Genomic DNA, 13,450 nt, shown 5'->3' with positions numbered 1-13,450 from the left:
CTGATGTTTGATGTAAACATTAAAGTGATGCTCTTGACCTGCAGAGGCATGCTTTTACGCATTGTGATGCTGCCACATGATTTGCTGATGAATTGATTTACAGTGTAATCAATGTAAGGTGTACAGTGTATACTCCATGGCTTGAACTACATGTCATGCAAAACCGCATAACGAAGTCCCAAGCTATGGCTGCTGGGTCGTAATCCGTGCACCTCCATGTGATGACCTCCGTCACCTGTTGATCACCTGGCTTTTGTCGTGACGCCGACCTCTCGAGTTACAATACCGTCCCACCCCCCACAATTAATCAATACAAAGAGAAAAAAGTGCCGAGATAAGCTTAAGAGTGCGCAGGCTCTGCAACACGATATCTTACCGTCCCACTGTGCCCTCAAATCCCCTGCCTACTCGAGTATCTTAACAAAGTTTGACCTTTTTAAACAGATTAGAAGTCAGTTTTGTTTTGTACGCTTTGTTGTATTGCTAAAAGGAACGCACTGCTGAAATTAAAATGGGCGTTTTGTGCCTTGATAGATAGTTCGTCATCGAATCACCCAAAAAAACCCCCCAAAACAGTCTTGTTTTTCGCTATTCCACCCAAACACAATGACTTCTGCCTGATAACATGGTTGTATTTTTAGCGTGCATTCAGCACAGAGGGTTTCTGTATCACGAACACGTAGGAATCTGAAAACACTGGCAAAACTCTCCTGCTAGCACAACATGCACTCAGCTCGCAGTGAACTCTTTCATGCAGTGTGTCTATGCTTATGGACAGCCAATTTTAGTTTTAGAAAAATACCAAATGTGAATCACCTTCAAATAACTTCAGAGCATTACTGTAAATTAACAATCAGCTATAGCTCTCTAGACTATTTGCCATTCTCAATCTTTACTGACTTTCTACATTAAAAACAAACAAACAAACAAAACTTTTAATTAAAAAAAAAAAAAAAAGTTTTTGGGTCAGATTCCACTGATTAAACCCATTTAAACTATTTTTTTAAATTAATTTTTTTAAACTAGTCTTGTTTTTGTTTTTTGTCTTGTTTTACGTCCTTGCGTCACAGAACAATTCAAAACTGTGGCAATTTTGTATGTTCATAAATGACATAATTTAGACCTGAAAAACTTTGGACATTGGAAGATCAAAATGTTTGTGTTTATTTAATTTTTACAATAATTTTAGGCATACTGTTTATGGGTTGACCGATAGTGGATTTTACCGATACTGATAACTAAACTGGGTGATACCTGCCGAAAACCGATTAATCGACCAAAAGTTTTTAAAACTACTAATAAATAAAGTAAATAAACGATGTACATCCAAACTTAACCAAACACTCCAAATAAAACATAAAAAAAAGACATCCAAAAGGAATAAAAAAACACTTCAAATAACACAACAAAAAAAAATTGCCAGTAATAATGATTATTTCGCCTTTAAAGGCCGCTCTCGTATCGTATCGTGACAGCGGACGCTTCTCCGCCGCTCGCGCCAAGGATGCAACCGGGAAAAACTACCGTTGTGTTGTTTTTTTTTTTTGACAGCAATCGGTTAACCGTGCCAATTAATCAGCAAAATCGGTCGTCCTCTAATACTGTTTCAGCCTTTTTTAACTCATGGACTTTTTAAGAAGTAATATTTAGACGGAATCACAATTCATACATCATGCAATTTGAATTAAAAAAAAAATAAAGTATAAAAGGATCTGGATATGCGTATAAATAATTTATGCATGACAGGATGGAAACATAATGACAGAAAATAAAGATGCTACCCAGACTGGAATAATATTTGAAACGTGAGGACGGAACACCACATTTATAGACAAAACTTAGGCCAATGAGTTATCGTGGACGCAAACATCAGATGATGCATCAGAAACTTTTTTTAGTACCGTATAATTTTAAACTTGTTCCTTTCTCTTAGTGTGTATTAATGCACTGAACTGGCTAACTCACTGACCATAAACGATTATAAAACATTACCCACCACTTTACGACCTTGCAAATTATGTTTCCAGGCAACCAAAACATCAGCAGCACGTTGCAGTTTTTACTAGCTAATGAATTTATGATCTGTCCACCCCTGCAGATGCGTAATATGACTATTACGTGTTTTTATGTGTCATGGTTTCCATGTCATTTTTTTTTTAAGCATTCAGGTAGACTGAGCTTGTCCTAGATTTGTACAGAACTTGTACTTCCCCTCCAGCTCTTTCTCAGTATGGTGCCTAGGAACAAAAATACCCCTCGCCTGATTTCTAACAGCAGTGTGATTTGGATGCAAAACAGCAAAGAGCAGACTCTTTAAATTTATCTGCGTGACTGAGAAGCACAGGAGGCCGTGCTGTGACTAGTCAGTGAACCCTTCCTCCTCTGCACTGACCTCGTGGCACATTATTCATCTCCCAGCATGTGGATGCTGCTGACAGCTTCAGTACAAAATCTATATCTCCCTTTAATCGGGCAGGGGCGGAGATATAGAGCCGGTCAAGGGGAAGAAAAAAGAAGGAAAGAAAAAAAAAAACCCCGGCCGAAAATAAAACACAGCCGTCGCTATTTGGCGCTAGATGCACAGACTTGGTAAACACTTCTTTTTTAGTTTGGCTCAAAGTCAAAGTCTCACCAGCAATCGGACAGAAGGGCGGGCGTTTGACGTGCAGCGTGCCGGTCCCTCCCTGCCAGTTTGGCATTTAGACCGTAAATGAGTGAGAAGCAAATAACAGCGCGCCAGCCACAGCCTGCAGTAATCAATGGCAGGCTGATGTGCGGTCATGGTGGCAGGCCATGTGAGGTGGATCTTCTGTTTCTGCTGCTCTAGCTGGCTTTTAAAAGGCTAATGAGGAGAACAATGAATGAAAGCCAACAGGCACAGTTAGCATTTACATAATACTTAATGACTCACTAAACGTTGCTAATAACAAAATGAAGCACTAACGTGGGGTGTCTCAGTCAGGCTTTTTAATTCGTCTGATCACGATTCAGAAAAGATTCACGGAGATTAACTTTTTTACAGATGCGTAATGGAGAGTTTAAGCACATTAAAGGGGCAGTTTGTAACACTTAAGATCATTCTTAATCCTATATTTCTATATATCCTAATATAATATCCTAATATCCTATATTATTATATTTAAAATCATTCTTTAGAGTCGTTCACTGAATTTGGCTAGTTTTCTTCATTTAAAGCGTCCGTTAGTGTTTTCTCACCCTGACAGTAGCTCTTCTACTAGCCAGAACATAGCTATTCAGTCCTATTGGCTTTCCTTAAAAGGGAACTCGGAAAGATTTCTACAAAAAAGGGATGGTCATGCAAAGGCTCACCAATGTGACTTTGCAGACTGCTCCTTTAACATTAGCAAATGAATTCAATCATCTTCAGTAAGCACTTTATCCTGATCACGTTCGGGGTGGAAATGCGGTCGACTAAAGAAAACAAAAACAACAACAAAGATAACGCCTCCTCAACTAGGAATTCCTACTCGGGAACTCGGGACAGTCTCCTCAATCCGGAGTTCAGCAAGTGACGGTCAAATCGACATGGCTGTTCAAAGGCATCAACAGTAAACAAAGTAGCTCTTCTTACTTTTAAACGGGTTACAAGTATTTCTTTTAGAAATCGACATGTTCGGTGGTTCAATCTATAAACACTGACTATACAGACCGATGTTTTGAGGACGTAAATATACATCACTCAATTCCGAGGTCCGACTTCCCACTTTCGAGGCACGTCGAACGCAGAATTAATACCGAATTTAATTCTGTACACCGTGACATTGCTTAGCTTGAACATTTTGAAGTACACTTACTTAAAGTGAGCTGTAAATCACAGCAGATGCTTTGGTCAACTTATTCTTTAAGACATAGCCACGTTTCTTTACAGGAGCGCGCATATTATTTGAACAATATGACAAATCAAATTAGCAAATTAAAATTCAATAGTATTTGTATAGCGCTTTTTACGATGGTCATTGTCTCAAAGCAGCTTTACAGAAATAAATAAACACATGATACAGATTTTAAATGTGAGAATTTACCCCCCCCCCCCCCAAATGGCCCACATCCTGCACGTATTAAGAATCCACAACCTTTATTTCACAGCCACAGTAAATTGTCTTCAAGAGGTAGATATCATCAATCGATTAGTTTATGCGCCGAGCACGCAGGCAGGATCGGTACATCCGATTATCTACATAAAGAATTTCCCACATAAATGCGGCTGAACAGGTTACTGTGCTAAGATCCTGATATCTGGTCGGACCGGCTTCTAAGGCTGGGTCCTTACTTGCTTCTAAGATAGTATACTCCGGTATAGTCAGTAGAATTTCATGTGTAAGACATTTCCCAAAAATTCCTTCCAGAGTATCGAGAAACCCAGATTCCTCTTGCAACATTCTAAAGTTTCGTCAGCTTTACACAACACTAACCACACAATTTCCTAATGCTAAGAACTTGATACATGTGCGCTTGCCATGTCCGCAGCTACTGAACGGTTGCGTCATGCGGAGGATGTGTTGGCAAACTGAGACCTGGAGCCATAAATCTTTTAAAGGATGAAATCAAATGCACGATTATACAATATACGTATACAGAGCATTGCCGTAATGGACTTCCTGCAACATGCATTAATACATAATTAATACATGCATGCATACTTAAACCTGTCTGGCTCGCTGGTCACTGCTGTGTTATGCGTCTCTTATGAAAATGCGCTCCTGCTTATGTCGGAGTAACTGTCTTTAATGTCTAACCTCTAATGTCTTTCGGTGCCATTTTATATGGAGGGCGAAAGCTGTGCACCTCATTCGTTTTCAAACCGCCTCCGAATCTGCCGTGGTTTAAATACGTAACGGTGCGTATGTATTTTTAAAGCTGTTCATCAAAGTCGGTTGAAATTGTGTCACGCTAGTTCCTTGGTGTGTTTGGCACAATTATTCAAATTTGTACTAGTTCGGCAATACAGATTTTTTTTTTTTTTAATCCTGTAGCTTGACTGTACAATTATATAAATTACATACCTGGCATTATCTCACTGCAGGAGCACCTGACGTGGCATGCAGGTTGTCACTAGGCGTGCATTCTCTGCAAAGCTTTCCAGTATAACCAATAGTACCATTTGTGGCTGATAAAGAATGATGATAACACGGGAGCCGTCACACCGCTAGCCTCCATGCAAAATTCTGTAACTTGATAATATGTGCATAGCAAATAAAAGGGCTCTGAAACAGGAAGTAGTGTGAACAACTTTAGAGAGAAGTAAAACTGAACATCAGATCAAAGTTTAGAGCAGGGTCACAGACCATTTTCTGGACAAAACTAGGGCCAAGAAAATAGAAACACAGCAGTCAGACTTAAATAACATCTTGAGTACGCCATTTCTTTTATGAACACTACAAATTACCAAATGTGCATTAGCAATACTAAAACACTTTCCAAACCCATTGCTACACAATGCACAAACCATTCAGGCTTCACACATGGTCACATGAATGATTTGCCTACTCCAACACACCCAGCAATCTGTAAACAAAAGATATTAGCTTAACAAGCTTAAGCTTGTGTCCTACTGGCCAAAAAGTAGTGATCTCAAATCTCACCAATGCTACAGGAGGGCCCTTGAGGAGGCCCTGAAATCAATTCAGCTCCTTTGGGTTGCTAGAAATAAAATAAAGGTCAAATCTTTATGCTCTAGTATGACACCACTGCCCTAAACCATCAACTGCTCTAGCGGTGACTCAGCTTTCTTTCAAACTGACATAAAATAACCACCTCATTGGAAAGAAAAAAAAATAGCAGTAGCAGAATCCTTAGGCAAGCCAGGAAGCTCTCTATGACTGATTGTGACATGTAGGCCTTGTTGGAGTGGGAAGTATACCGGCATGGCGCCTATTAATGATCAATATGGAAACTCTGTAGGCATTTTAAAAGCACATGCTATCAAATGACAGGCAGGAGAGGAGGAACACCTCTATACAAGTTCGTGTCCAGGATGGCTGGAAACAAGCCCTAATAGTAGCAAGCAGTACGTTTATATGGACAACAATAATCCGATATTAACCCGATTAAGGCGATACTCTGATTAAGAAACTAGCATGTAAGCAGCCATTTCTGATGACCTTAATCCGACTAAACCCATACTCGAAGTAAACACAAATGGAATTAAGACGTGTGGAGTATTCCTGTTTTAGTCGCATTATCGACGTGTATTACAGACATGTACGCACCTTAATCACACTATTAACGTCGTCGGAGTTTTCACCGCATTGTGCGACAGGACACGATCACACACGGCAGCGCTCAACCGTTTAACGGCAAACAACAGAGCACGGCTGCGTCCCAAACCGCATACTTACCTGGTATATAGTAGCCGATATACGTGCAAGTATGTGGTTTCGGACGCAGCCCGTAGCATCTAGTAGTGGTCTATTTGCATGTACAGCATGACAAATAATTAATCACATTTGAATCTTGCGTAAAATTAAACATGAAACACTCGAAACTGTATACGGTACCATAACGAAGACCAACTGTATGTCGATACGTGAAATTCTGGAGGAAACGTCTGACGGCGTGGCGCGGTCACGTAATGACGTGTGACGTTAATCGCTCAATGTTCTATAACGACACGTACAACCTGAACATGAAAGGAATATTCTAAAACTCATGTAAACACCTTAAAATCTACCCAGGAAACAAAGTTCATTTTGATTTGTAGAATTGGGATCAACAGTTTGAAAGAACATGTGTGTGTGTGTGTGTGTCCAGTCTCATATTTTGCACTCGTGCATTGTTCTGTAAGTACTTTGTGCAACAGGAGCAGTGTTAAGTGAAGCTGCATTTGAATATGACTCTCTCTGATATGTAATAAACTGCTCTGTTTAATAGACTACACTGCATCCCATGTGAAGTTACAGTTCTCCTGAAAGAACTGTAGCCTAAGTAAGCGTGTCTAAGGATGTGAATGTTTTCTCCTGTGAATGTCAGTCCTTCATGACACCTCTGTGGACGTTTTTAGATAGAAATATTAGCCATAATCTCAACTAAAACACTATTAACTGTTTAAAAAAACCCCACGGGTGTGTATGTGACAGGGCCACGTTGGCTTGTCAGTACACAGCCCACACTGAGTAAACCGAAATGCTAACTCGCTCCTTCTGTTTGTAAACAAGCCAACGACTTCCGGTTCAAAAAAACATCTTAGCACAACTTTTTAAATAAATAAAAAAAAATGTTTAAATTGAATAAAAGGAGTGAGTTTTGTGAGCGTTGTCAGACCTGTGCTGTGAGGCTGGGCGCTGGTGGAACCATGAGACAGCTCGGAGTAGTCTGTGAAGTGAACCTCCCGCATTGTGGAGGGCCAGATTCGGTTGGAAATCACGTCTCTGACAGCTCGCGCACCCGAACCCGTCCAAGTGAGAATGTAGTCCATGCTCGCGCCGTTTACACGCACATCAACGCGCGCTAATGTGGCGTGATCGTGCAGCGTGCACGCGTTAACGCAGAGAAATACCAGCACACGCGCACGTACACAGAATCAGGAACTGGAACGGACATAAACAACTGCGAAACTTTTCCCCGCGCGCGCGCGCGCGCCCTGCTTCTTAAAAGTGTTCCGACAACCAGAGATGTTTATTTTTAAGACTGTACTGACTGTCCTATGTCATGTAATTCATGTAAAAAAGAGCCCTTTCAGCTCATCGCTGTTAAACGCAACATGCACAACGTAAAGAGTAATAATAGGTCGCCCGATGACGTCATGTGCCAATTTACATATTCATTGCGAGCGACACGATCATTTGCATAGCCAAACGTGAAGGAAGATTTTCTGAACACACAGGATGGAATAGAATGTTTTTCTGAACACACTGAATAGAATAGAATGTAATAGAGTTTTATCTGAATAAATGATACGTAATAAAAATATATATATATATAACATTTATAACAGGAAGAGGTCTGGTCGCGACTCAAAACTAACTCACAAACTATTTATGCATTTACAAAGTGGAGTCAAATCAACTATTTACATAAAAACAAACAAACAAAACAAAACAAAAAAAACAGTATGATTTCTATCAAGAGTGCAGACTAAAATAATCAGTGGTACCAAGCAGTTGGGACATGGAGGTAATAGTTTTAGAGGGAATAACTCACTTTTATAGGCAAAAGCGGGGTTGTGTAGGTGGGACAAATAATGGTGCTTACTGATTGACTTTTGGGAACCATGGTGATCAGTGATTGACGTTTGAGAACAACGGTGGTTAGTGATTAGTTGTCGGGAACCATGGTGATCAGTGATTGGTCATTAGGAACAACGGTGATTAGTGATTAGTTGTCGGGAACCATGGTGATCAGTGATTGGTCATTCATTGATCACTCATTTTCACTTTAATCTTTCCATGTTACCCTTTATGGCACCCAACAGCTGAACATAATCTCTTATATCCCATCTAGCATATAAATCAATCACAAACTTTCATATTGGAAAAGGTGTTTAGTAGAAATTTAGGAATCTAATATCATGGTCTGCAAATGGTCTGTACTTATATAGTGCTTCTATCCAAAGCGCTTTACATTGTGTCTCATTCACCCATCCATACACACACTCATTCACACACCAATGGTAGCAGAGCTGCCACGCAAGGCGCGAACTTGCCATCAGGGGCAACTTGATTAGTGGACCGCTCTACCCCGCTCTACCCCCGGAGCCACAGCCGCCGCATAGCACTCTTTTAGTATCACTTTCAGTAAGACTTCAAAATGGGTTGAACAGAAGAGAACGGTTAAACAGTTTGTCAAAAAGAGTGCATTATCATCATTTTTATTATTAGCATACTATGCTGAAGTACAAGTGCGATACTGTGGTTTGGCGTTCAGCCGGTTTGCTCCAGTGCATACCTGCTAAATATGTCAAGCAAACCAATCAGTTTCAATTCTTTTTTTTTTTATTCATTGCACCAACGAAAATATTAATGCCAAGTGTATTTAAATTTATTTATTTAGTCTATTTAATAAACTCCACAGTAATGTATACATTACACATTAATGATACCACAGCGCTGTTGAATTCTCGAATCTGACTGGTCAGAAGGCGCCGATTCATTCTAAAGCAGCTCTGACAATAGTACTGACTTTAAGGCACATCACAGGTTTACATTAAGGCATTCATTCTCATATATAGAATCGTTTCTATAGTAACGGATCATCCAGAGGGACTTGTATGGATGGATGCTTCACATACTATAATATAAGGCTTAATTAAATCTGTTATTTAACTAAGAAAATTGCATAACTGTTTATATGGTGAAGTTGTCTGGGGGAAAAAAAAAGATGATGATGTTTATTTAACATTTATGGAAGGAGTCTCCAGTGTCAGCACTTACAGCGTAACGAGCAGCAAGTTTTCCATCCAACTTCAGCACAATGAACTTTGCACTTTCAAGCTCCTCTGTAACATGACAAAGTGTGTTCGTCTTGTTAACCTGACAAAAGTGAGCTAAAAAAAAAACCCCTCAGAGGCTGTTGAGGGAACGACTAATCCATTCTCAGCATTCAAGAAGCTAGAAAGCAGGCTTGTGCAGAAGAGGCAAAAAAAAACCCCAAAAAAACAATTAAGCTGCCTACAGCGTGATTTCATGAATAATTCAATAAATAAAAACCAAATTGTAATTATCCTGTAATAAACATTACTGCCGAAGCTGTGTTTAACAATCTATAGTGTAACCCCCATCCTGAAAGACTTTGGCGTCACATTGTCAACACGCTTTATTCCACTCGACAAGCGCTTCACCATTAGCAGGTGTGGCAGTGCAGTAGAAATGTGCAACGCTGTTCTACTGTCACTGTGGCACAAGTGAGGCATGTGCTGTCTTGTCTATGACAGGAAAAATTAATAAGGTTGGGAAATTCCATTTGCGCTGTAAATCTGTAATTGCTGATTTAAAAATGATTCCCATGACAAGTCAAGGGAGATAAAAAGGCTCCAGGTAAAAAATTTACATTCTGGTGGCAGTCCCAACATCCCGTCATTGCTAAATATAGAAACAAAACAATTATACCCCCCCCCCCCCCTCTCTCTCTCTCTCGGAGAAGTGTATAAAATCATGCCAACACTATTCAGGAGTGCAAGAACATTTCAGCCCACATACAGTTTAGGGACTGGGTAATCTCATCCATTCCATTCCTCTATTGATACCTCTTATCTGATAATATGCGAGCAATTGCCGATTGCATATTTTTTTTGTGTGTGTATTTATTCAATTAGAATTGCATCCCAATAGGTAATAGACAGAAGTGCTTCCCGTGCTGAATTTAAACACGTCCTGTAATCCAAAAACACAGGCGTCTCCCCCTCTGCTGGGGGATTCGAATATTACAGCTACACCTCATACACTAATCCGCTCTCTCAGAAGACGTCCCAAACGCCAAGTGTGGTCACAAGGGAGGCACAGACTTGTAGCTGCCAGACTCAGAAAGAAAATAAGCCTTGCTTTTAAATCGCCACACTAACTCAGACGTAAAAATGTCATCCCTGGGACTGATGTAGTTCATGCAGATTTCATCTGGAGTCATCATTGCAGTCTGTAAGTATTTTTACCAAATCCTTCAGGTATTAGGAACTAATAAGATGCAACACTGCAAATGCAAAAGCTCCAATTGGCGTCTACTTGTGGTTCATTGTGTAGTATTGTGTAGTATTGTGCAGGTATGGCTATGAAAGTTGTTAGTACTAGAAGTCGAGACAACTGTACTTCATCCATCCATCCATTTTCTGTATCGCTTATCCTACACAGGGTCGCAGGGATCCTGGAGCCTATCCCAGGGGACTCGGGGCACAGGGTGGGGGACACCCTGGACAGGGTGACAACCTATCACCAGGCACAATCACGCACATACTCGCACACCCATTCACACACTACGGACAATTTAGAGATGCCAATGGGTGTACAGCACGTGTCTTTGGACTGGGGGTGGAAACGCAAAGATGACACCAATTACCTTTAACTGGTGCTCAATTATTACTGTGGAAACACCAACAGAAGCATACACTGGGACAACACTGAGAAAAGCTCAGACTTGGAAGCAAAAAGCATTGCCAGTCGTTTAGAAGCTCTCTAGGATCTGTCTTCATTGTGACCCTGCAATTCAGTCCTGCACACACCAGCCCCACTGGGGAGAAGCTGTAAGCAATAAATAGGTTTTAAAAGGCCACAGAGGTTGTGCACAGGCCTTATTGTGCTATAACATACTGTGTGTCTGCAAAAAAAAAAAAAAAAGTTGCCAGTGCGATCAGCAAGTCGTATGTTACATACCGGGCTCAGGGAACTATTCTATTACGTGGATGAGAGAGAAAAGATAAAAATAGAGAAGGGCAAATGTTCAACACTCATGCAGAGTCAAGGATATACAGGCATGCATTGAAAAGTTCTTGCTTAGCAGGCCCTGGCTGTAATTAAGCCACAGTATAATCTGAGCATCCCACATTAAAGGTAACTATTAAATGGATAAAAATTATGATGCGTCATTTAAAAAAATAAATAATCAATTGTAACTGCCACGGTCATCTGAGGCTGGGAATCTTGTTGGGTGAAGGACGGCATACTCTCTCTCTATCCCCTGTCAATCACAGTGACACTAGCCAATCATAGGCATCTGTGAGCTCTTGCATGCGGAAGAGGGTGCATAGTGCTTTTTCTTCACGCATGTTATACTTTGCGGTAACACAACATGAGCAGCAGTTTGAAAAGATGGTTGGATTCACATGTCTCGGAGGGAGACACGTGTTAGCCTTCACCCTCCCCGGGTGGTAACCGGCGTATGATAGGAGAGAATTGGCTGGTGAGTTGGAATTGGCCAACACCAAATTAGGGAGAAATAAGGGGGAAGAATTGCAATCATCTGCAAATTGCAACACTTTTATAGAAAATTAACCAACTTTGTGGTGGGAACAGGAACTCCACTTCACGCCACTTTGCACCTTTCCCCGTTGTTGATTATTTTCCCATAACAGCAAGCCAGACTCGATTGCTCTTATAAAGCTTGGAAACAATTCTCTTTGATGGATGAGTAAAGGTAAAACAGAAGTGCAAACATCCCCCTCTTATTCCCTCTCATTCAGGCTTTAAAACAGTCATTGATTAGCGGGCGTCAGCAGACCTGGCTGTAATGAAGCCAGAGTTTAATTTGAACAGCCATGTGAAAGATCCTCTTTGCTCGTTTTGCAGATGCAAAATGAAATGAGCCTCATTAAGCAGAGAGATTAAAGCAGGGGATTCTCCTCCTAGTCAGACAACCATTCAGTGGTTTCTCCAATATAATCAAATCAATCTTCTCTCATTCACTTTCCAGAATAATCGAAACCGTTTTCAATGAAGTTCGGCTGAGTAAAATGGATGGACATTGTCATCGTGGTTGCATGAATTATTGTATACGAGCTGTGTAAGAGCTAGGCAAGTGCACTGAGGGTTGCATTGTATAAACAGGCAGCTTGATATGAAACTATGGAATATTATGTCAGGGATTATTAAAAGTGCAATTCCAGCCCTGCTATATAGCCATGAGAATTTAATCACCGGAACATACTGTATAGTACCATCATTAAGTAAAGTGGTGGCAATCAAGTACAGTTATCAACTACTGAGCTACCACGTCTTTAATGGAAGCTTTAAATGGAAATGTAATTGAATTCTATGCCCTAAAGGGTATGCAAGTTTTGTTGGATAAGACTTAAGGATAAGCTTCCAGTCTTATTTATGCAACCTGAAAAGACTACTACAAAACTACAAGCACACATCTTTCAAGTAACAACATGAAAAACGCCATACTACCACCGTTCCATGCCAAGAGACCTCAAACAGCCAACATCTTCACGTTAGACTGAGCGTTCTGCAGTTTGCAGGCCAAATTAACCAGACAGAAACAGGGCCAAAACTCACTTGGCCCTATGCAGATGCAACTAACAGCAGAGGCAGTCATGCACTTCTGCGCTAATAAATAAGCACTAACTACAAGAGGATTCACACATACAGCCTGCTTATCGGGTTCAAGGCTAATGCAACACTAGGGAAAGAAAAAAAACCCACAAGTCTGTTTGTTCAATTTTTTAAAATTAATTACAGAAGAGGAATACTGTGGAATTGGTTAAGTTGACGAATATTATAAATCTTATGGTAGTGGCTTTTAGGAGGCACCGGAATACATGGATGGATGTTTTTCAGACCTCAGGCTTAAACCTTGTTCAGATATTGCAGAAAGGTTATGCACCCGAGTAACACACTTTTAGCAAAGCAGAGGTGCGTCTCAGGATTACGTATTGTTTTATTAATGTGACAGATCAAACATATCTGCACAAAAATGACAATTTCATGACCTTGATTACGTTTTGAGAAGAACTGTCCAATACTAAAAAAAAATAAAAATAAACAAAAATATAAAATGTAGTTGT

General features: G+C 40.4%; 1 protein-coding gene across 7 annotated transcripts in view; it reads right to left on the bottom strand.

The window, feature by feature from the left end:
* The window catches only part of oxr1a (oxidation resistance 1a), a 190,083-nt gene that overhangs the window by 57,763 nt on the left and 118,870 nt on the right, over positions 1 to 13,450 (bottom strand). For 2 of the 7 annotated variants that reach the window (XM_017453055.3, XM_047150299.2), the window contains exon 1: positions 7,282 to 7,732. The exons of 3 other annotated variants lie outside the window; for them this stretch is intronic. In XM_017453055.3, coding sequence (XP_017308544.1) covers positions 7,282 to 7,435 — 154 coding nt within the window. In that variant the 5' untranslated portion in view covers positions 7,436 to 7,732. Of the gene's footprint in view, positions 1 to 5,024; positions 5,047 to 7,281; positions 7,733 to 13,450 lie in introns of those variants that run through there. 2 more of the 7 variants (XM_047150298.2, XM_017453057.3) reach the window with 2 other exon arrangements.

This window comes from Ictalurus punctatus, chromosome 23 (assembly GCF_001660625.3).
Source record: "Ictalurus punctatus breed USDA103 chromosome 23, Coco_2.0, whole genome shotgun sequence".
In the NCBI taxonomy this organism is placed as follows: domain Eukaryota; kingdom Metazoa; phylum Chordata; class Actinopteri; order Siluriformes; family Ictaluridae; genus Ictalurus; species Ictalurus punctatus.
The sequence above is the reverse complement of the archived record's forward strand: the minus strand, read 5'-3'. Positions and strand labels throughout refer to the sequence as shown.